Below are 25,092 nucleotides of genomic sequence, written 5' to 3'. Positions count from 1 at the left end.
ACACAACAGAGAACAGATACTATTCCCTGCCCTATTTAAACACTATCCCTTTCCTTAGATACATCTAGCGCTGAGTGTCTTGAGCGCTTCTTACAGGAGTATGACATTATGACTTCTTATGTTATCTATGGCCCTCAAGCTCAGACATCTTCTAGAGCAATGATTCCCAACCTTGGATCCCCAGATGATCTTGGACTAAAACTCCCAGAAGCCTTCACCACTAGCTGTGTTGGCCAGGATTTCTGGGAGTTATAGTCCAAAAACATCTGGGGATCCAAGGTTGGGAATTACTGTTCTAAAGCCATGCTCCTTCAAAACAAACCAAAAAGCAAGCAAGCAAACCAACCTGGGGGCAGGGGAGGTGTGATAACAGGTGTAAAGAAGGCCATTCTGAGATAGTACAGGTCATAGAAAGCTCCACTGTGGCACAGGAGTCTGACATACAGTGACAAGAACAGATGGCCATATAACCTTAGTGTCAAATCTGTCTTTAACTCTAAGCACAACTGAGCAGAAATACTTACAGGTTTAAAAATGGATGAGAGACACATAAGAAACTACAAGTAGAGACTGAAGACCAGCTGTGCAACTATCCTTCACCATACACTGGAATCAGGCTGGACTATATAAAGGAAAGCAGGAACAAGGATCATAGAAAACATGGAACCAAAAGTAAAGGTGAAAAGGTAAGACACATGTAAAGAACAACTTTGATCTGAACTGGAAACTAAGTCTCTCAAGTAGTGGTATAATGTAGTGATTTTATGCTGATCAAATTGATGATAGTATCAAGGCATTTTCTTTATTCACACTGTACTTGGTGGGTGCTTTGAGCGGTTGCATCATCATCATCATCATCATCATCATCATCATCATCATCATCATCATCATCATCACCACCACCACCACCACCACCACCACCACCACCATATTATTATTATTATTATTATTATCCATTTACATACAGTTTAAACCTAGAAAAGAGGATCACACAAAAGAGGAATACCCCCACACAGGTGGACATAATGAGGGTCCAGCCTCCTGAGGCCAGACTGTCCACTCACCTTCTGCTGTTGCCACAGACTCCACGCTCGCTTCCTATAGCTTCGGAGCTTGTGGTTTGCAAGCCACTCCTGGCAGGAGGCGGGATGACGAGCCTCGCTGCCAGGTCGTAGAGTGGCTCACAGATCATGAGCTCCGGAGTGACAGGAAGGGAGCACGGAGCCTGCGGCAGCAGCAAAAGGTGAGTGGATAGTCTGGCTCCAATGGGCCGGATCCTCTTTATGTGTGGAGGTATTCGTGTTGGTATACAAATCCCCCCATCTCTAATGTTTATGCTCTGTTTTTATCCATTTGAGCACCCTGTTTGACTGTTTTCGCTTTTTTAAAATTTATTTATTTATTTATTTATTTATTTATTTATTCATTCATTCATTCATTCATTCATTCATTCATTCATTCATTCATTCATACTTATACTGTACAACAGTAGAGGGACTCATTCCAAGGCTTTGTGTTCCATAATTTTGTTCGAGAAATAATATCCATCTCTTTAACAGAACAAGAAAAAACATCTTCATTTTACATTTGGAATAAAATGACTGTTCCTTCTTACTTGAAAATATGAAGACAATGCATGACTGTTTTAAAGAAAAAAGTCCTGTGGTATTTGTCCTGATCATGGTCTTCTACCTAATTCTTTGCCTCTCTCCATGACTAGCATATTTATTTATTTATTTATTTATTTATTTATTTATTTATTTATTTATTTATTTATTTATTTATTCATTCATTCATTCATTCATTCATTCATTCATTCATTCATTCATTCATTCATTCATTTATTTATTTATTTATTTATTTATTTATTTCCCACCTTTCTTCTTAAAAAGAACCCAAAGAAGCGTAGCATAGGCAGACTAAGAACTGGAGCTGAGGTCTTCATGAAGGCTGTCTTCTAAAAACATGCTAACTCTATCATCATCTTGTTTGACCTATAGAGGCACTTGAGATTCAAAGCCTGGAGAAGCTTTATTCAGAGTGATGCTGCCCAGATGTTTTGGATGAATATTCCCACCAGTGGTTCAACTAGGGCTGGAGCTCAGGGCTGAAGTCCAGTGTCCCATAAGCCAGGACTCCCAAAAAAGTATCAGGGGAGTAAGGACAATAGGATCAGAACCTGGACCAGCATGACCATATGGGTCTTCTAGGGCTGCTGCTGCTGCTGCTCCTTTCAGCATCCTTTCTTTCCTCCTATTGTTGGAGACTGAAAGCCAACAATGAGACTTCGTTTTCCCTCATCCTGCCAGTCTTCCATGGAGGGGTCTCCAGCTCTCAAGAACAGGTTTTAGGGTGTGTAGAGGAAGGTGCAATGGGATGGGAGAGTTCTCTGGTAGGAGGAGATCTGTCAGTGGAACCCTTGCCTCTTGTCCCCGAGCCTCTTACTGTCAAGATCCATGTTACAGATGCTAGATTATTTACGTTAAAATAATATTATCTTTTCCTTTGACAACTTGGTGCTTATCCTCAAGGAGACGTATTTAAAATCTTGGTAGCAGAAACAAATTGCATTATATTCTTACAGTCTTGGGGTGCTATGATTTTAGTGAGTGCAAAATATGAAATACAAATGCACAGAGTATTTTTGAAAATCAGAGTGGGCATACAGTACCTGGGTTTGTTCTAATATATCAAATTGTAGAGTTGGTTGTAAAGCAGGGAAGGATAGTGGGGTCCTTTGAGGAAATATGTTAATCATAAGCTTCACCACAGAAGTAGTACACATGACTATAAAAAGAGGGTTCCCCCCCCAAAAAAAACCCATTTAAGCTCAAGATTTAAAATAATCAAGCTGAATCACTGACTCTTATCACCACTGACCACTGACCATGGTAAGCCTGATGAGAGTTGTAGTTCCCAATGTCCAGAGAACATCTGATTAGGGAAGGCTGGTTTAAAGGGCACACCAATCACACAACTACATAAGAACTTCAGTGTCTCTCTCCAACAAGAGCAGAAGAGCAACAGATGATTCCTGAATCCTTCCAAGTCCACCGAGAGCAGAGAAACTGCCAGCTGGATCTCTGAGCCCTTGTGTCAGCAAAAGAGAAGCAGCTGTGGCGGAAAACTTCAGAGCCGAAAAGCCTGGGTACAATTTCAATATATTACCCTGTCTACCATTGCGGCGTCTTATATGTGACTGTGGCTGGGGTAAGATTACAGACTCAGTGCCTCACATAGCTGCCTTTCTGAACAGTGAGAGAAGAGGCATTTGTGGTCTTGCCCATTCGTTCTGCTTCAGGAAGACAAAAGGAACGCAAGACATCCATCTAGGCAAGTGTGGCAGATTCTACCAATAGGCTAGCAGCTGTATGCTTTATATGTCATAAAATCTGTGCTTTGCATTTTTGTAATCTGTACACTAGGATTGGCAATTCTGTAAAATCTGTAATCTGCCTGGTGAGATATGCATGTCCCTGTCCACTGGACTATTCAACATAAGCCTACCTTTGTAATTCTTTAATTGAAAGCTATCAGCCAGAGCTAATGGCATGAATTTCATCTATTGACTGCCTGAAATGGACATTTCTCATCCTCATCCTTCAATTAGGGAGGCATATGTATACCATCTTGGAGGAGAGGGATGGCGGTGGTAATTTACAACCTTTCAGTTGTCAGTATAGATCTGGGAAGTTTACAATGATGTAATGTCAAGAAAAGAAAGGCCACAAACTAAAGAAAGAAGACAGTTACTCTGGACAACTATAGTAGAGGAACTGGTGATTGAACGTGAAACTACATTTATTAATTTATCCACATTATGGGTTTTTTAAATGATAGGATCCCAAAATCTTATGATTTATTAAGGGAATTTAAATTGTAATTAATCCCTTATTTAGTGGGGTCTTATGTTGTTAAATTGGGACTTGGTCAAGGATTATGTTAGGATGGGTGGTATGGTGAGGTGGGAGGGATAATAGATCGGGGAAGAATAGATAATAAATCAGGGAAGCATGTTTTTTTCCCCTCCTGATAGAGAATTGGTGGGAGTAGAATGGTATGACTGATTACATCATAGACAAAACAAGTGGTGATAGGTCGGGGGAGGTATTGCATAGGATATTGGAGATCTTCTACAGCCTAACACACTGCCTGTAGTTTGACTGGGACAGACCTTTTTTGGGCTGCGGTGACTGTCAATCTATCCAACATTAACCAATCATTCCTTTCTGCCTCAGAATTAAAAGAGAGCCCCACCTCTCTGCTGAGAGTTCTATTTTCCTCTCTATTGTCTGTTAACACTCAGTTATCAGTTGCCTGCTAAGTGTTAGTTTGATATTATCTGTTCACATCTGTAAGTAATGAAACAGTTTTATTCTTTCTACTACTAATGTCTCAGCATGCGTTGTTGAGACTAAGTGCTAGTTAATAAGAGAAAGGTATGGGCTATTTGAAAACTTTGAAGCTATTCTGCTCCATGAGTCTGTGTAATTCTGCTGTGTATAAAAAGGAGAATTTTAACCAAAAATTCAAAACTCTGCAATAAGTTATGTTTCCAGAGAACATATAACTGACAAGATTTTGGGGGCTTTGTTGTTTTTACAAGTGCTTGCGATTTTTTATTTTTTTCTCTCCCCCCATCCCTGGCACATTTAACCAAAAACACCTCATAATGGTCTGAAGAGAAACAGTTGTTTCTTTCTGAGATAGCTAACTAAAGTTGCTTAGAGAAAGAAAAAAAAGTATCTTGATCACAGGAAGACTTTTTAAAAAACTAATTTTTTCTCGATGGAAAGAGAGGCAGCAGTTTAACCTCAGAGTTTTAAATGTGCACAGTTGTTTACAAAGACCAATAGAAGCACTGAACAGAGTTAAATGGGAAGATGATTCTATTTCTCAGTGCCTCTCAGATAAATAGATAATACATGTTAAAGGCTGCAAAACTGTCAAACAGATGTTCGAAGAACTTGAGAGATCCTGCCTTTTTTCCAGCTCTAAATCAGAGGCAATTTTAATTTGACAACTTGCACTGCTCCATTGTAACTGCAAACAAGACTGTGAAAAGTACATTTCAGCTCCATTAGCAGTTTTTGACAATTTATGTTAAACTGGCTTTGAACTGACTGAGAGAGAAAATTGGATTTCTCAGAGTATTGCTAGGTCAATGTTTTGATGTTTTCATATCTGTCTTATATATTAATCAGTTAAATGTCCAAGAGTATTTGTTTTGTCTGAGGAAAAAGTGCATAGGCCAAAAAAAAAAAAAAAATCCTCTAACAACAGAAGGTAGCTCAAATTTCATGCTGAGTGGGGAAAGTAATAAGATGGGAATGCCTCACATTTGTTCATGCAGCTGCTGGAGTTGTGGGAAGATGGATCACGTGGCAAAGGATTGCCCATTTCAAGAGGTTCCTCAACCAATACAAGCTGTACTAGTTTTAAATCAAAAGAACAAAAGAATCACAAAAATATGTAAAGCTTGACCGTAACAGAGAGATAAAAGGAAAAGCTGGAAAGGAATTGAAACAGAAGGAATGCATGGCTTATAATTCTGAACAGAAATTCAGTTTCTGGATGATTGACTCAGTGCACCACTCATTGTACAGATCAAAATATTTCTTTATAAATTTCGATGAATCCAGCTGAAATATTCAAGTTGATAATGGTGATTCCATAGAAATTAAATGACAAAAAGCTGGCATTCTAATATGTAAACTTTATGATGAACTAAGTGAGACTACTATAAACGATGACTTGTTTGTTCCTGAACTACAATGCAACATGCTAAGTCCTTCAGCTTTGAGTGATAAAGATTTTTCTACACATTTTGAAAGTGGACAATGTACAGTAGTGAAGTATGTGAAATATGTTTTCAAGCTATTAAATCTAGTGATTGCCTTTAAGTATTTTAGATGAACAGCAGCAGATCAACATGGGGCATAGTTGCTTCACACACAGATCTAAAAGCTATTTTGAAGCTGCAAAATAAAAAATTGCTACAAATATAAAGATAAATCCACATAATGCAATGAACACAACCAGGTATGTAAGCTGTATCAGAAAAAAGAGTGTTAGGCCCTTATTCCTGCCAAGAACTGAGTGAAGGGGTACCCAGATTCTGGATTTGATAGTGACTTGTGTGGATCACTCAGTATCCCATAAGAATTGGAACATTATAGATATTTTCTAACATTTGTGGATGATTTCTTGAGATACTGTGTCACTTACCTGCTGAAAAAGGAGAATGAGACACCTGATATGTTGAAGAAAGTATGTGGCCATGCTGAGCAACAGATTTGAAAGAAAATGCAAGACACTGAAGACCAATGATAGTGGTGAGTACCTTTTGCATCACACTGATATTTTCTTAAAGGAACAAGGCATTTTGCACAGGAGAAATGTTCCACTTATTCCTGAGCAGAACGGTATAGCTGAAAACACAACTGAGATCCCTCTTGCAGATGACAAGATGCATGCTTATGGATGCAAAGTTGCCCAACAAATTCTGGAGTAATGTGATCATGACAGCAACATATCTCCAGAACAGATTGCCAACCAAAGGCACCACAAAAGCACCATTTGAGCTATGACACAACAGAGCGCCAAGCACAGAACATATCATAATTTTTTGAAACCTGGCATATGCTTTTATTCCCAAACAGAAAAGCCACAAACTGGAGTCTAGAACTGAAGAGATTATTTTGCTTGGTTATGCTCCTGGCAGCAAAAGATACAAAGTGATGAACTTAAAAACATGTGAAGTCAATGAAAGATATGTGATTCGTTTTTATGAACATAAGAAAACAAACAAACAAAATAGGATCAGAAGATCAGTATGTTGGACCTTTCTTAGATGAAACTGTCAATGCCTCCACAACCCGAGCCAGATGTGAATCAGGAAGGAAATAACACACAAACTGAGAAGAGAAGAGCACACAGGTGATGTCAAAGCTTAATACTGGAACAGGCACCTATGCTACAAGATGTTCCAGAACCAGCAATCAGATACTCATGGAATCCAACAAAGGGGTACCAACTCCTTGCCTGTCCTACTTCACAAGGATGTCGCAGATAAGTGAGCAGATACAGTAGCTGAAGCCACCAGGTGGAAAAAGCTGCAAAGGAAGAGATAGAAGCACAGCACAAGAATGAGACATGGGCATTGACTAAGCTATCATCAGGCAAGAAAGCCACCAAGTGCAGATAGTTATTCAAGATGAAATAAATTGCAAATGGCAAAATTCACTGCAAAAGGGTTCCTACAAAAACATGGAGAAGACTGATGAAACCTTTGCTCCTGTTATCAAGCACAGCACAGTAAGAATGCTCCTGCATATGGCAGCCTCCAGAAAGATGCAAATCAAGCACCTAAACATCAAGACTGCATTTCTACGTGGAGATACGTATTGCAGAGCAGCTGTATATGGGGCAGCCACTGGACTTCATCAACCAGAAGCATCCCAATTTTGTATGCAAATTAAAGAAAGGCCTGTATAGACTGAAACAAGCTTCTGGGGCTTGGAATGAGAAACTGAATAATATGATACTGCAACAAGGCTTCAAGCAAGGTGACGCAGATCAGTGCTTGTGTACCACAAGCAGAAATGAACATTTAGCCTGTATCCTTGTTTATGTAGATGATTTAATTGTAGCTATTCAAAGGGAACAGAAGTACAAAGAAATTGAAATCAGAGATAGGTGATGCAACATATTAATTGCACGTTGAAACTGAAAGAAAGGCAGATGGGTCATATTTGCTAAATCAGAAACAAAAGATAATTGAGCTTCTGGAGACATTAGGACTCCAGAATGCCCTACAGCATAATAACACGCATGCAAACAGATTTTCTGAAAAATACGGAGGAAAGTGAATCTTTACCAAATAGTACAGAACAGCTATAGGTAAACTTTTGCACCCCACAACCATTAGAGGACCAGATACAGCTACTACTATAGGAATATTAAACAGAAAAGTTAGTTTGCCAACATCGGGTGATTAGACAGCTTTACAAAGGGTAACTAGATATTTGAAAGAGACCGTGGATTTTAAGTTAAGGCTGCCAGTTAGTAAAAATCCAAACCTTGTAGGTTACATTGACATACATGGGTAGAGGATAGTATACATTATGAATCCTCTAGTGGTTTCTTGCTCATGTATGGTGATAATCCTATTTCATGGGCTAGTCACAAACAGGATGTTGTAGCTTTGTCTTCCACAGAGTCTGAATTCATTGCTGCAATGAAGCATGCAGAGAACCGTTATAGCTGGAGACGCTGAATAACACTGGAATAAAGGAAGAGATGCTAATCTATGTGACAGAAGATAACCAGAGCTGCATCCTACTGTTGCAAAGTGAAAAGATGAATGCAGGCATCAAACACATTGGCATGAGATATCATTTGTGCATGCCTTGATTGAGAAAGTTGTCCTCAAGATGGTCTTGTGACCCACCACAGAAATGACAGCAGACAGCCAACCCAAGCCTCTTTCAAAAGACCACTTCCAGAACTTACATAGCAAAATGGATCTTCGAGAAGATGGCTGTATATGAGTCTGAGATGGGCTGGTGGAGGGTTTTTTACTACCTTGCATGCTGCCTGTAGCTTGTTTGGCTAGGAGGGACTTTTCCAGGCTAGGGGGACTGTCATTCCATCCAGCATTACCCACCCCTTCCTTCTCACCTCAGTATTCAAAGAGAGCCCCATCTCTTTGCTGAGAGTTCTATTTTCCTCTCTGTTGTCAGTTGGCAGTCAGTTGTCAGTTGTCTCTTAGTTGTTAGTTTGCTATTATATGTTCATATTGTATTTGTAAGTAATGAAATGTTTTTTTTCTTTCTACTATTAATGTCTCAGAGTGAGTTATTCAGACTGTAAGTGCCAGTTCATAAGAAAAATTGGTGAAATGATTGAAGACTTTGAAGCTATTCTGCTCCATGAGTCTGTGTAATTCTGCTCTGTATAAATAGGAGAATGCTTAATCAGAAATTCAAAGCTCTGCAACAGGATGGCAGAAGGGCTAGTGCAGGAGAACATGTCCCAAATCCTTAATTTCTGTTCTGTGTTCTGGTCCTCCATTCTGCTGACAGAATTGAAGTAACATCATCAGCTGACCTTATTATTTGCACATGGTGCTATTAAATGCTAGTCTGGTACAAAATAAATCCAAACTAATATTTAGATCTGATAAAAGAGGAAAAGGCTCACCTGGCATGTTTAACAGAAACTTGGCCACAAAAAGAAGTTGTACTATCCTGTTAATCAAATCTACCTCAAACCAACAGAGATTTAGTCTGCAATCTTACTTCTTTAGAACAAAAACAATCTTTAATTCCAAATGTGAATAATTGTAAAAGGTTAGCAGCACATTTTAAATCTAAGGTTCAGAACATCTGTCAAGACCTAATCTCTGTGTTAAAACCAGTATACGTGAAGGAGGTGCTAATCAGATTAAATTGAACCAGTCTCCATCGGTATGTCTTGTGGATGTGGGCAAGGCACTTGCACGCCGTAAAGCCACCACCTCCTCTTTTCCTCCTTGTCCCTCATGGCTCATAAAATCAGCAAAAGGGTCAAGTAGGGAATGGGCCAGATATATCATTCATGTGCTCTGTGGCAAGGCTGTCTACATTCCTGTCTGAAGGAGACCATTATTAGGCTCATCCCAAAGAAACCAAATTTAGCAGCTGATGATCTTAACAACTCTAGCCCAGTTGCCAATCTTCCATTCTTGGACAATTTGATTGAGAGAGTGGTTGCTGACCAATTGCAAGTGTTCTTGGAAGAAACAGATAGTTTAGATCTATTTCAGTCGGGTTTTAGGCCATGACGCAGAGCTGAAATGACATTGGCTGGCCTGCATGATGATCTCCTTAGCAAAGCATAATAAGGGGAGTGTAACTCTGCTGGTCCTCCTGGACTTATCTGTGGCCTTTGCTATCATCAACTATGATATCCTTCTGGGATTGCTATCAAGTTTAGGACTGGGGGGGCAGTTTACAATGGTTCCAATTCTTCTTTGAGGGCTCTTCCTAGATGCTATAGCTTAGGAAGGTGTGATCTACCACTTGGGAGCTCATTTATGGGGCCCCTTTGGGATTAGCTATGTCCCCAATGCTCTTTAACATCTGTATGAAGCTGCTGGGAGAAGTTATACAGAGATTTGGAGTATGTGTTCATCTTGTGGATGGCACACAACTCTGACTCTCCTTTTCTACATCTGCAGGTGATGCAATGCAGCTCCTTGAGTGCTGGCTGTTCTAATGGACTGGATGAGGACCAATACATTAAAACTGAATATAGACAAGAAGGAGGTTATACTGTTGGAAGGACTGTTGGACTGATTAGAGGGATATTTACCTGGCTTTGATGGGGTTACACTGCCCCTGAAGGATCAGGTTCACATCTTCGGAGTTCTCCTGGACCCAATGGAGGTGCAATTATCTGCTGTGACCAGGAGTGCCTTTTATCAACTCAGGCCAATTGCCCAGCTGTTATCTGGATAAGAAATGTCTAACAACAGTGGTTCATGTGTTGGTAATCTCCAAAATAGACTATTGCAATGCTGTCATCCTAGGGCTGCCCTTGAAAGCAGTACGGAAACTTCAGCAGGTGCAAAAAGCTATGGCCAGACTGGTTATATACTTAATTAGTGAGCTGTTCATCAAATAGCTGTCTCTCATTAAGCCACTATAACTTATGTTGTGACAGATAGCAAATAACTTTCTTAAAAGAGTGGCTAAGACTTAACAATGTTCTTACATCAATGCAATATTTTATCATCATCAATGCAGGATTCTCAAAGCAAAGCAAAGCAAAATGGAAGATGGCTGCCTCCAAGTTGCTGTGTTTTCAAAAGGATTTTGCTCCATGAATGGCACCACACTGCCTGTGGTTAGAGCCATAGATGATGATGATGATGATGATGACAATGACGTCAGGTATGTCAGGGATCACCCCCACCTGTTACCCAGGGCATTAGGGATGCATAACTATAAATTTATAACCCTACTAAGGGGCAACTAATGGGCAGGAGCAAGATTGTTCAAATTGCTAAAAAGGTACTCATCTTTGTTGTAGGAAAGTAAAGGATGCAGGTTTACTGAGAGAGAGATTGATGACCTCATCAAACAATTCAGGTACTTTTGAAATACTTTTGAAGTTTAACTAATTCCTTGTTTGTTTGTTTGCCCCCTCCTCCTCTTTTTCCTCCAGATTATTTTGGTTTTGACTTGTAAAAAAATTCTCCAAAAGAACAAGAAGAATCATACAGCCCAGCTGTGATGGTCACAGTTACACTGGAGTTTATGCCAGCATAATTAACCAGATTTCTATATTGCCCCACTTGCAAGTCAAATGATTTGTTTTCCATTTCTCCAGCAGTTTTCCTTCCATCTAGCTATGGTTCCTGTGTTCCTGTTGGTTGCCAGTGTCTGCTGGGATGGTCTAAAGCAGACCTAATGCAATGCTAACTTATCCTCTCCTCATATCATAGCAACTGCATGATATAGCAGCAAGCAGCAATGGAAGGGCCATTGAGTTCCTGGAGCCACTCACTGGCTTGTGCTCCAGAAGCAATAATACGCTGCAAATCCTCAGCTCCCCATATTGTGTCAATGTGAGGAATGGGGAAGATTTCTTGTCTTTAAAAATTAGCCAAGCACTGTCACTGTTGCAACAGAAGCTGCTTTGAGTGGACAATATCAGTTGCCAAGTAAGTTCTGACAGTGCCACAGGGTGTCAGGACTTCAACTTGGAGGCAGAGTTGGCGCTGACTTAGAGGGGGCTGCAGGATCTATCAGACAAGTAGCACCAGAGGCAGAGACACTAGAAACCAAGCCCAGCTGTACCATCACAGCCAGGCCTATGAGCTTATTGGATCAGAGGGCTTTTAAGCCAGGATACTTGAGGTGGGATTTCTAGAGTCCAAATCCTTACTGCCTGCAACTTTCAAGAACTCAACCCATCAGTGCAGACCTTGTGACGGGAAAGACTAGTTAGAAACAAGAAGGACTGTAAGCCAGGGAACTGTCCATTCAGGATCTGAAAATGGTAGTCCTGGGAGCACAGAGACACCCTATAGTCTTCGCTAGAGCAAGATGTTCACTTGGAACTTTCCTTGGAGTGGCAACTACTAGCCTGCTTTGACCCCACCTCTTCTGTAGGCTCATTGCCAAAGCTAGGCCAGGCCAGTTTGATTTACTCCATATTCATATGAGGTCCTTGTGCCTTTGAAAAGCTACATGACAGACACTCAGAAATTCAGATTTCTCCATCACTGTACCCTGTTGTACTGTAAACCTACTCCTCTCACACTTCATCCATAGAGAAGCTTTCAAAGGCTTCCAATAATCCTCTCTAAAACCATACAAGGCAAATCTACTTGACAGAAGCTAATTGCTGTTGTTGCTGTAATCTTCATTATGGCTTAATAGCATGGAGTGAGGAGCACAGTCAGATAATTGTCCAGCTGCTTGAAGAGACACATAGCTTGGGAGATGTACAGCAACCAGCAGCTGCAAAAGATATGTGCCTCCAACACTGTGATGGTTCCTCTGCTGTATAGCTTGCTGTGTCGTAAGTTTGTCAGTTCAGATCCTAGAGTACCTGGGAGGCTGGGTGTGGGCTTGTGGTAAGCAGTCACCTTGACCTCGAAGGATGGATGGATGGATGGATGGATGGATGGATGGATGGATGGATGGATGGATGGATGGATGGATGGATGGATGGATGGATGGATGGATGGATGGATGGATGGATGGATGGATGGATGGATGGATACCCTCTCCTGTTAGTGCCAAAGCACTACTCTGGACAGGTGCAACAAATATAATGCAAAACAAAAAAATAAGAATAAAAGTCTTAAAAGCAACTACAATTAACCCTTAAAAACAGATGGCACAGAACAATCATATAAAACCAGGACAAGTAGAGGAAAAGAGTGTGGGGGGGGGAGATGATCAGCCGGTGTTGGTGTAGAAAGCTTCCCTGAGAAGCAGTGTTGTTAATTTCTTCCTAAAAGTCCACAGGGAGGGGGCTAGGCAGAGCTCCTCCAGAAGCTGGTTCCATAAGGTTGGGAGCCAATGCAAAGAAGACCCTATCTCTTGTAGAGTATTTATGGGCCCCCCTTGGGGTGGCCACCTAGAGGAGCCTCTACTGGGATGACCTTGTGGGTCAGGGAGATGACATTAAGGCGAGATGCTCTGACAAGTTGATTTGATCGATGTATTTGATTCCTTACAGTGGAAGAATACACAAAGGTGCTTAAGGCATTCTTAGTGCATTATGTTCTTGCAGACAAGGCTAGGACAGCCATTTCCCTGCTGTTTTTTATGCACTCATGCACCCATCTGTTCATTTTGTCCTTATATGCCAGCAGAGTTAGGCTAGCACAGAATTTGAAGCTATTTGGCCAAAACAGCTGCTGAAATCACCCAGCTAACATAATTGGCTCGGGAATGCTAGATGTTGCAATCCAAAATTAACTTTTCTAAGCTCTTGCCAAGCATCACACTTAAGTGACTGAAATTTAGAATGTTAAAAAAACTCAGTGAGTTAGTTATCCAGCTACAGAACCAGAGGCTGGCAGTTCATTTCCCTACTGCTCTTCCTGAAAGAAGAGCAGCCTATGTGGCCTTGGGCAAGCTGTACAGTTTCAGGATGTTTCTATAAGAAGGAAATATGAAACTACTTCTGAGTACTTTCTACCTAGAAAACCCTGAGAAGGGTTGCCGTATGTTAGAATTGACTTAACAGCACACATTAAAATTACATTACAAGGAGTGAAAATTCTATATTAGTGTGACTCCATGATGCGGACATAAATTAGAAAGGTATCGCCTTGTCCAATCCACATACCTTGAGAATAGGACTGCACTGCTGAGAAAAGCTTTCAAAGTGTGACTGTCACTAGGTCAGAGTGGTTAAATAAAGCTCCACGCTCTTTGAAAGGCCAGCTGGGTGTATGTTGGCTGTCAGATGTAAATCTTGAAAGACATCCAAGTCTTCTTGTCCTAGCTTTCCAGGCATTTGAAAACACATGCTTGTTAAAGGCTTCACCCAGTAGTTTTCTATGCTCCCCAAGTCATAAAGATTGCTCCAAATTCTATATGAATTGTATAGAAAAGAAATTCTGTATGGGTGGGTTTGAATAACCATACCTGACTTTAATAGTCTGAACTAAGTGTTAGTCCTCTCTCTCTCTCTCTCTCTCTCTCTCGCACACACTCACTTTACCCTTCCCTTTGTAGTGTACCTTGATAAGCGAGGAAGTCTCTAATTAACTATTGTTTCCAGTTCATTCCAGGAAAAAAAGATTTTCAGCTTTACAACAAGATAAGATGTTAAACTAACTTCAGACTGTGATTTAAACCATGGCTTATCAAGGTGTGTCACAAAGCAAAAACAGGGGCATGGCACACTCCTCATATCTTGGGCTGATGTTTTGCTAAGATTTCCCTTATACTGAAGTTGTCCATGAAGTTAACTGGCATTTATCTCCATCTCTTAAAAAAAAATACTAGTTTGCCTTTATGTTCCAAAGGGCTCTATGTAACCCAGCCGATGAGAAGACTTACTGTAGAAGAATATGCAAAGGTCTTTAAGTCCTTCTTAAACCATTCAACTGAGCATCAATGCATGGAACAATTCAACAAGGAGGCACTACCAAGTATAGCAGCCAGGTAAGGAAGAACTTCAAAATGCTTGGAAGGGTTTGTTCTAAGGAACAGCCCAATGCCTGTGGTTTCTTATCTTTTAGTCTGCTCTTCTCTTTGGATTGACACATTACCAGACAGGTGCCTTAGCCTTGCTTTAAAAAAACAAAACAAAACAAAAAAACAAAAAAAAAATCCAAATAAAGCAAACAACACACAACACATCTAAAACAAAATGGTGTCTCTTCGTACCGATCCATGCCAAATGAAATGTTAGTTTTAAGCACTGATACCATTATTAAACAGGGACGTGGTGGCACTGTGGGCTAAACCGCAGAAGCCTGTGCTGCAGGGTCAGAAGACCAGCAGTCGTAAGATCGAATCCACGTGATGGAGTGAGCGCCCATCGCTTGTCCCAGCTCCTGCCAACCTAGCAGTTCGAAAGCATGCAAATGCGAGTAGATAAATTAGGGACCACCTCGGTGAAAAGGTAGCAGCGTTCCGTGTCTAAGTCGCACTGGCCATGTGACCACGGAAGATTGTCTTCAGACAAAACGCTGGCTCTATGGCTTGGAAACAGGGATGAGCACAGCGCCCTAGAGTTGAACACGACTGGACAAAAATAGTCAAGGGGAACCTTTACCTTTACCATTATTAAAGCTATGGTTCTGTTTCAAGACTGGGCAACTGAGGAAGTTTTGGGGGCCATACATGTACCTGAGAACTCAGAGGTCTGCCCCATCCCTGAGCCCTGATACCACTATCTTAATTTTACTTAGGAATCCCCATTGCACCCTTCCTTGTAGAAGTAGCATGGCATGGATGTAGCCTTACAAAGATGTGATCTGGAGCTAGACAGAATTGTCCATCTGTAGTTTCATTTTGATAGGTTACTGCTAACATTGTATGCTTGCTGCACATCCAACTGCATGTTTTACTACTTGCAATGAGGCACATCCATGCTTTGACCAGTGCTTTGAGGAATGTGTGATGTTTCCACTTTGGTGGAACACACCCCTCAAAGTTCCAGGGCATTGCATTGGTGATAGCAGCAGACAGTTCAGCAAAATTAAAGGCAAAAAATGATGTTTTAATAATTATAACAAATGCTTCTAATTTCAGTCTAGGGAATGGAAAATCTTCTATCAGCGTGCTAGGTGTCGGGAGTGGCACAGGTAAGGAGACAAAACCTCAAAGCTAAAAGATTCAGAAATCTGTCATTCTTGTTCTGAATGATGGACAATTGTTGATGCTTTGAAAACTAAGGTTGAAATGTTGCTTTTACCCCAGCTGTCTAGTCTGCCTTTATTTTCAGAGTAAGGCATTCATTGGTCCAAAGAAATAATGTAAGACTGTGCACAATCTTTGCCTGCATCTCTATTTATATTGCCGTTGGCGGTGGTGTGTAGCTGGAGGTATTGTCTCAGTCTGTTAGGCCTTTAATCAACTGGCTGATCAACTCAATGAAATATTCAGTGAATCCGCTCAAAGCCACCACTGGCCCTTTTTAACTGACAATTCAAAAGGAAGTGGGATGCATAACAGAGGTGTAGGCATGTGAACAAGGCTGGGTAAATGATCAAATAATTTAATTCAAGTCTCTCCCTAAATTACAGAGTTTAAAGATAAAATTATAACAAAAACAACAATCTTTTGTTCTTCTTGTTGAAAACCTGGAAAGACATCATCACACCCATATCTATCTCATTAATAGGTATAGGCACAATGGTGCAATCATTTTCACTTGAAGTAAGTTCCACTGAGTCAAAGGGGTTTTTCCTCCCAGTAGATTGGCACAGGATTGCACCATATATAGTTCAATAGTGCTACATATATTAACTGTGGTAGTTTGATTTCTGTTTTGGGTCCAGAAACCTTAGCAGTTCAATGATAATAACTGTCAGGTCCTTTTGACGTCCTGGTGTTTTTGCTTCAATCCTCGCATGAACTAATTCACCCAACAACCATTGATAACTATGCCTGTTATTATGCAGAGTATGTTGTGGTAGCTTGCTTTTGAAAAGGCAGCTAAAGTGCATTAGCTCTGCAAAAGACCTTCTCCTGGTAAAGGTGAAAACAACTAGAACTTGCTAGTTGATACAGATCAACCTCAATGCCTGTATCTGAGAGTAGTGATGGGCACAAACTGAGAAAATGACAAATCAGGGTGGTTCATAGTTCATGGCTATGAAACTCTGGAAAAGTGAACCGGTTCACAGTTTGCTTTTCTGGTTTGTGCCTGGAGGGGAGGGGAACTCAATGCCTCCACCCCTCTGCCACCTGCCCACTCCCTTCCCACTGCTCTCGTCTCCTCCTTACTTGGTCCTGCCACCTCCTCCTCTTCCTCCTCGGTTGCTTCCATCTTCAAAGACTGTGGCACAGCTTCCTTTCCAGAAGCAGGGCCTGCTGTCTCTGCGCATTTGTATGCCTATTAGCTGATAGGTTGGCACATGCAGGCCTGGCTCCTGAAGATAGCAGGCCTGGCTCCTGGAAGGGAAGCCAAGCGCCATCTCTGAAGATGGCGGCAGCGGAGGCAACAGGACCAGAAGCAAAACGAAGCCCCTAGCAGAAAACAGTTCAGCACTTCATTTTGTTTCAGCAAAATGGCTTGCACAAACCAAACTATGAACCAGCCTGTTTTGTGTGTTTTTTTTCTTCTGGTTTGTAGTTTGGTCCATGTCCATCTGTATTTGAGAGCTTTCTTTGGAGGTGGTTCACATCTACAAGAAAGAGGTGTTGCAATGCTTCTTTTGTGTCAACCTATACAGTGCCAAGTAGTTTATATGACAAATACCATGATGACAGACTAGACATGGGCTATTTGTATTCGTATCCCTTAGGATCCGAATATGAATATCAGCACCACAGATGCCTGGAATTCCAGTCTCTCCCTCTTAAACCAGCAGATCCAGTTACTGGTCACCATGTGGCACACGCAGCTGGCATCATTCCCATCACACCAATTGTGGAAGTAGCCTGGACAGGGCTGCCCTGCCTCCCCATGCAGCTGACCACTCTGGCAAGCTCAGCTGTTGAGCGGGTGGATGCATGTGGAGGCAGGGAAGTACTGGCTGGGGTACTTCTGCAATTGGCATTATGGGAACTACACCAGCTGCTTGCACTGCACAGTGACCAGTAATTGTACCTGCTGGCTCGGTGTATGTGTATGGGGACTTTCCAGGCATCTGTGGTGCCAATATTCATATTTGTATCCTCAGGAATATGAATACGAATATCCTATGTCTATGACAGACATTTAGTTTGCCTCTATATACTCTCGCATCTGTGTCTGGCAGTACTTGCTTGTAATGTCCGAAAAGAACTTAGAAAGCTACTTTTTTGAACTGTCGGTCTGAGAATCTCCCAGCCAGCATGGCAAGAAGGCATTTTGTGGGATTATGTGAATAGGAACCTTATACAGTAAGTTTCCCAATCTCTGTCTGGTGGGCAACTCTAGAAGGTTATTTAGAGAAACTAGCACTTTTTAGCAGCTGAAGCGGCTCTTAACCCATTCCCTATTCAGTCATGCAGCAAAACACATGGAGAGGGAGCTAGCCCTGTCTCCTCCATCATCGCTTCGTCCATCTCTGAAGAGTGGCCTCTTGTCAAGGCTCTCTGTGTGAACCAGAACCCTGCATTCTCCGTGTTCTGGCTCATGTGCAGAAATTAACAGAAGGATGAGTTCTCTGTTTTCTTTTCTGTCACTTCACCTGAACAAAGAGTTGAGGAGGGGCAGGGTTAGCTTGATCTCTTTCCTTGTGTATTGAGCCCAAACAGATACCGAATGTTCGAACAAGGCTCTAGAGTTTAGGCAGTTTCTTTTAAGAAGAATGATATAATAACATGCTAAAGCCATCCACAATTAAGCAGTAGTAGGATGATACTCTGGATTGCATTGCTCATAAGCAGTAGTAGGATGATACTCTGGATCACATTGCTCACTCATGGATGGCTTTAACATGCCATCATATTCATTTTTCTTAAAAAGAACTTCCCAAGCTCTGTACAGCCTCTCCACACAGTCCAAAGCATTTTAACTGGAAATCATCTCCACTGAGTTCAATATGGGGATCTACGAATAGTGTGCATAGAATTTGGACAAGTTCTTTTGTGTCACAAATGAGCAGAAGCAGGATTCCTTTAAACACGTTGCTTTTTAAAAAAAACATTTTGTATCTATTTTATAGGTGAGCAGGACTTGAAAATGATTAAGATTATTCAGGCTCAGCACCCAGGAGTCTTTATAAAAAATGAAGTCATAGAGCCCAACCCACAACACATTTTGGCATACAAAGGTACATCATTGTGCTCCTTCTGTCTCAAAATATCTCTGCATATGCTTACCTATATGACCTTCATTGTGTTGTGCTGTCGTAAACAGGTGCTGTTAGGAATTCTTCTGATCTTAAGAATGTCTCATTTACTTGGCATCAGTTGACATCCATGGAGTATGAGAAGCAGGCAAAAGAGCAGAACATGCAAAAGAAATATGACTTCATACACCTGATTCAGGTAAATTAAGGACCAGTTTGATCATATGATGTTCTCTGGCTCATTAAAACAAAGTACAGTCATTAAAACAGTACAGTCATTTTGTGCTATGTCACTGACCTCATTTCAAATCCTAGCTTTCTTGCATTCAATTTTAAAATTCATAGAATCATAGACCTACAGAATCATGAAGTTGGAAGGGGCCTCTAAGACCATCAAGTCCAATGCCCTGCTCAGTGCAGGAATACAAATCAAGAAATATCTGCCAGGTGCTAGTCTAAATTTCTTTTGAATGTCTCCAGTGTTGGAGCACTCACCACATCTCAAGGTAATTGATTTCATTGCTGTACTGCTCAACAGTTAGGAAGTTTTCCTGATATTCTACCGAAATCTGGCTTCCTGTGTTGGTTTTAAAACAGCTACCTTGCAATTTACTTGTGAAAAAAAATCCCAGTTTACTTTGCCATTCTCAAAACTGTTTATGATGAGAACTCTCTGGTGGTCAATGAGTCTTGTGTGTACCTGTCTCACATAAAGTAACCAGCACATCACAAAATGTTCACACAAAACAGCAATTACTGGTCCCATTTGATATTTTTGTGCAAGCTGGAAGAGTGTCCCCTACTGTACAACAAGACAGTAGTCACTATATTTCTAGAAGCTTGGATATCCCCAACCCTCAACTATGGAATCAATGGACAGCATTGATCCCAGAATTTCCTTCAAATTTATTCAGAGTTATGTAAGTAGTCTTCTCTCATCTGTCTGTCTGTCTGTCTGTCTGTCTGTCCGTCCTTCCATCCTTCCGTCCGACCGTCCGTCCGTCTGTGTTTATTCATTCATTCATTCAATTGATTATTCCCTTCTTTTTCTGTGATGAGCATAAGGAAATAACATACAGTAGCTCTCCTCCATTCATAGCTTTATATTTGAGCTAAGCAAGTGAAAGCAACAGGTTAGTGACTTCCAATGCATTTCATGGCTCATGGACAACTATATGCACCAAGCACCATTCCAGCCTGTATCCACTACACCATACTGACTCTTATATACTTTATATATTGTATTTTCCAACCTGTACAGAAACTTTGAGGGCAATAATGTTTGAGTCATATTGTTTTCAAGTTCCTGAATGGTACAGCAGAGCTACCTATTATCCTTCTCAGTGGGTTGGAATTGTCTTTTTTTTTTTTTTTTTGCATCCGCTTTATTAGATCAACATTTAAAAATAAATGTAATCGACAAAACAAATAAATATATATAACTCCCATAAACTGTTATTTCAAGTTAGGGCCACATGGGTATCAACAACTCCACTTGTGCCACATGACCTGGCATGAGGAGGGTACAGACTTTATAGTGTTTCTCACCATCAACACTACAGTGAGATGCAATCAAAGAGGACTGGGTGGACAGCTCAGAAGTTCACTTCCTGTGTATTTCTCATGCTTCCTTTGTTGCCACATCTGTTCTTGTCAGTCCTTGTATGGCACAGTAAAATAAAGAGCTGCAGAGCGGCAGCTGATTTTGCTTTATAATTATCATCGTCATTGTCGTCATCATCTTAGAACTGTAGAGCTTGAAGGGACTTTATGGGTCATCGAGTCCAGACCCTGACAGGGAGGCACCCTGGGGAATTGAACTCCCAACCCTCTGGCTCCACAGCCAGATGCCTTAATCCACTGAGCTATCCAGCAGTTCTCTGAGTTGTGTCTCTTCTGTTACTTTTTATTGGTGTATAATGAATAAAATATTGAACAGAAATGGTGCTGCACGGAATATTAGTGATGAGACACAGATTTGTTTTTAATCCTGAGAGAGATTCATCATGAGCTATTAATAATATATTAATTTTTTTTGTGTGGCAATCTGACTTTCAGATGCTGTACCGGGTAGAGGATATCACGAGCACGATCAGGTTTTTCCACCACTGCCTAGATAGCTACGCTAAACTTCTGATTATCATTTTATCAGGTAAGAGTGTTCTTTCCTCTCCAGTCCCTATACAATTTTCATGCTTTACAGAGATTCTCCTTTAATAATTAAACAGGACCGTGATTCCCTTGTTCAGAAAAGAACATAGACTCATCTGTGTTAAAGTGGTGTCTGAATATTTTTCACAGAAAATTGACTGTACAATCCAATAGATACCTTGTATTTAAATACTCTCTTCTATACTCCCCCTTGTGGAATAACACTGTGACTCTGTAATCTATATCCGTGTTGCTTTTACTAGTCCTGGATATATTGATTTGCTAAATATTTTATGCCAGTTCTTCAGAATTCAAAGTGATTTAAGGACATAAAGACATAAGACTATATCCTGTTAGGGAAAGGTGGCATGTTCCCCCTGGATACAGAACACTACAGCATCTCTGGCTTGCAGTTGCACGAGGTGAATATCAATGGGGCTTCCTAGTACAGAAAGGTGTAGTGAATACCTCCTTGCATCAATGTCAGGAAGGAGAACCACACATACAACAGTTGGTTGCAACTGTGCACTAAAAACAAAAAGAACTGTGGCTTCACAATGAGACAAAATGCCTATCCATTCCAGCATCATAGTTCAGTGGTTTAGGTATATGGTTGCAGAGACGGAGGTTGGGGGTTTGATTCCCCATCATACCTCCTTAAGAGGCAATGGACTCGATTATCTATCGGGCCCCTTCTGACTCTGCAGTTCTATGACTATAATATTTTCCCCCACAGTGACCCTGTAATTCCCATGAGAAGCCCTTAGCCAGGATATGCATGCCAGAGCAACTGATATCAAGAGCCATACTTTGCTGCTTTACTGCTGTTTTAAAGCCCTTGAGGATGACCCTAGAGTTTGCAAGAAGGGGGGAAATTGGCTAAATATAATAAAGCATGTGTACTGGGCATACTGAGATCATTGCTGGCTTCCTTTACCCCTGCTTTCTGTCCTACAGAATTTGGGACACCTCTGTCATCTTCCACCTTATTCAACCTTTTTAAATCCCAAAAGCTACAAACATCATGAAGAATGGATGAACTAACCAGGATACCCCCTTACCCCCAATTTTCAGGCAGGCGTCCCCTGGTCTGGTCATGAATAGTCTTGGTAAAAGTTGAAAACTTTCCTCACTATACAGGTTTTATAGATTCTTGATCAGGTTGATGGCCGTTTTCAATATTTTTTCTAGTTCTACAATATCTTTGTTTAAAGATATTAAAGTAACCAGAACTTTCCACAGTGGTCATATAAAACTGTCTTGTACAAGTGTGTAATCAGAAACAAAAGCAAGGATGTTTCCATATTTTTTGGATGAGCACAGGGCAGAGCAAAGATCCTTTGAGGTAAATCTGACACTCACACAGTTTAATTATATACGGAGAAAGAGAAAGTTAAAAAGACAAAGGCAAGAAAAGTTCATTACTATACTTTAGAAACAACCTTCCTAGCTCTTCCTGCTGCAACATCATTGATTAAACGAGCCATTCTCAACCTTTTTTTGGCCACGGCCATAAAGGAAATATGGAAGAAATATAGGCCGATTCAGGATTGTATAAGGTTTGCATAACGACCCTTATAAAGTGGTGTGTGAAGAATTGTTTTCAGCCTGTGACCTCCTTCAAATGTGTCAGGGCCCCCCAAAAGGCCATGTGGGGCCCCCATTGAGAATGGCTGGATCATCAGAATCTTGTGTCCAAAGCACCACTTATTTCAGATGCAGGGAACAAGAAGGGAGCAAGCAAAAGAAACAGATACTACAGTAGAGTAGGCTTCCTGCATTGCCCTTTAAGAAGTAATGGAGAAGAGTTCGCTCATTGCCTTTATAAAGTTCCTCCCTCACTCCTTCTTGGTACTTGCCTTAGCAAACTGACTAAGACCTTCTCCTGGCATCTGGAAAAAGGAGAAATATAAAAATAACACACAGCATCCAGCTCTGTGAATGGACAGTGACACCGTTCATTTCTGCTTGTGTCATTCAGCCTTGCCGTTTGTGTTTTCCATTCACATGAGTGGGGTTTTAATGGAAAAACAGAAACACACAAATATGACCATAGAAAGGTCAGGTGGCCCATCAGTGTGCCTTTGCTCGATACGTAGTGAGTGGGTTGAGGGACTTCTGCGCATGCAAAAAGCACGGCATTTCAGGAGTGATCACATTGCAGAGTTATGCAAAGGTATCACAATATTTTATGGGGTGCATGTGCATGAATTGACAGGATCTAACATTTTAAACTAAATGCTATAGGATAAGACAAAGGTTCCTAAATATGGGCATCTGCTTTATTTTTTTCTTAACTAAAATTCTCTTAAGTTCTGGCTTGCTTATCAACTAGGATGCTTGGGAACTGTACTCCAGAAACATCTGGGGAATGGGCCAAGCTTGGGAACCATTGAACTTCAGTCTTTGTTACAAAGATAACTCCTGCCGCTCTGTCAAAATGAAGAGCAAAGTTGGAGTCAAGCCACTCTCCTCTGGGAGGAGGTTCACACCTTCAACTTGGCATTTTGGAAGCAAAACCGCACTTCAAGGTCTCTTCACGTCTGCCACAAAAATGGCATAGGTGAGAAAGCTGCTGACTGGATTTCAGCAAGCGGAGAAGCAGTTCACACATTTAAAAACAATTGGTAAAGTATGCAGGTCCCAACTGCTTGGGTTGGCCTAGTAGTAAACTGGCAAAGAGTGTAATTAGTTCAACTCACCACCTTGAGTCCCATGGCTGGAAGAAAGGCAGCATAAAAGTGCAATAAAATAAATAAATAAAACAAAACAATGCCTTGCAACACCAGACAGAAGGAAATCAGGAGAGTTCTGTAGAAGCTCAAGCTTTGGTGTAATTTTCCAAGGACAACCCACTGTATAATCATTACAGTAATCAAGGCTGGATGTTATAGATTGCTACAGAAAATTACAGTGTGTTACCAATGATTGTGACATGATTTGGCAACTTTTTTTAAAGCTTATGTTTCTAAGATTCTTGTATTCTTCTATTAATCCATTGATTTATTCACTTATGAATTCGGAGATACCAAGAAGCAGCTAATGGCAGGTTGCACCCGTCACATGATATCCATAGTTAAAGCTGCTGCTTGAAATATAGTCATAACAGGAAGTGCTTCGGCTTTGCTTCCCAGATCATGGTGCAGGCACAAACATCTAAGCAACATCATGCTCTTCAGGCAGGTTTTTTATATCTACTATGAGTAAACGTGCTGGCTGGATAGCTCGGTGCTTTAGGTATCTAGCTGTGGAGCCAGAGGTTTGATTTCCCACTGTGCCTCCTGGGAAAAGAGCCAGCCTGTGTGGCCTTGGGCAAGCCGCACAGTCCCAGGGATCCCCCAGAAGAAGGCAATGATAAACCATTCATGAGTACTCTCTACCTGGGAAACCCTGGAAAGGATCACCATAGGTCAGAATTGCACATGATGACGAGTGAGTGAGTCTACTTCTGAGTGATTTGCCAGCTTGCCGTCTAAAGTGGCAAGCTGGTATACCTGCACATAAGTAAACTCTTGATTGTTTGATCTTTGTCTCTCATTGCCCCAATGTTGCTCCTTTGCACCTGGTTCCCTGCACAAATATACAGTACCAGAGTTTGAAAAATGTACGTTTTGTTTGCTACTTTTTAGCATATCACAGACAGCGGCATGGCCAATGGGCCTGCTGGCCAATGGGGATTCTGGGGATTATAGTTTAAAACAGTAAATTTTCCAATGTACTGTTATAGACTATAATCTACATATGTAATAAGTATAAATTATAAATAAAATAATTTTAAAATATAGGTTTTTGTCTAGAAGAGACAAAAAAACTTTGGAAGCGATGGTTTTTGTGGTCAAGAAATGCTTACAATCTTCCTCTTTTCATATGCTTCGAAGCCTTACTGACTATCTCAGTCAGTATGCAATGAGCTTCACAATTCAGTCTTAGTCATATATGTATGTGGAATTTGGTAAGTCTCATGATTTCAATGACAC

General features: G+C 40.9%; 1 protein-coding gene across 1 annotated transcript in view; it reads left to right on the top strand.

The window, feature by feature from the left end:
- LOC110071881 (carnosine N-methyltransferase 2) overlaps positions 1–25,092 on the top strand; it is a 36,218-nt gene that overhangs the window by 8,048 nt on the left and 3,078 nt on the right. Inside the window, exons 2-9 of the mRNA XM_072983955.2 lie at positions 527–686; positions 10,791–10,937; positions 11,077–11,135; positions 14,540–14,678; positions 15,774–15,826; positions 18,839–18,946; positions 19,033–19,163; positions 21,023–21,116. Of these exons, the coding sequence (XP_072840056.2) occupies positions 661–686; positions 10,791–10,937; positions 11,077–11,135; positions 14,540–14,678; positions 15,774–15,826; positions 18,839–18,946; positions 19,033–19,163; positions 21,023–21,116 (757 nt within the window). The 5' untranslated portion in view covers positions 527–660. The remainder of the gene's footprint in view (positions 1–526; positions 687–10,790; positions 10,938–11,076; positions 11,136–14,539; positions 14,679–15,773; positions 15,827–18,838; positions 18,947–19,032; positions 19,164–21,022; positions 21,117–25,092) is intronic.

Source organism: Pogona vitticeps, chromosome 1 (assembly GCF_051106095.1).
Source record: "Pogona vitticeps strain Pit_001003342236 chromosome 1, PviZW2.1, whole genome shotgun sequence".
Lineage (NCBI taxonomy): Eukaryota > Metazoa > Chordata > Lepidosauria > Squamata > Agamidae > Pogona > Pogona vitticeps.
This window is presented reverse-complemented; position numbering and strand designations above follow the sequence as displayed.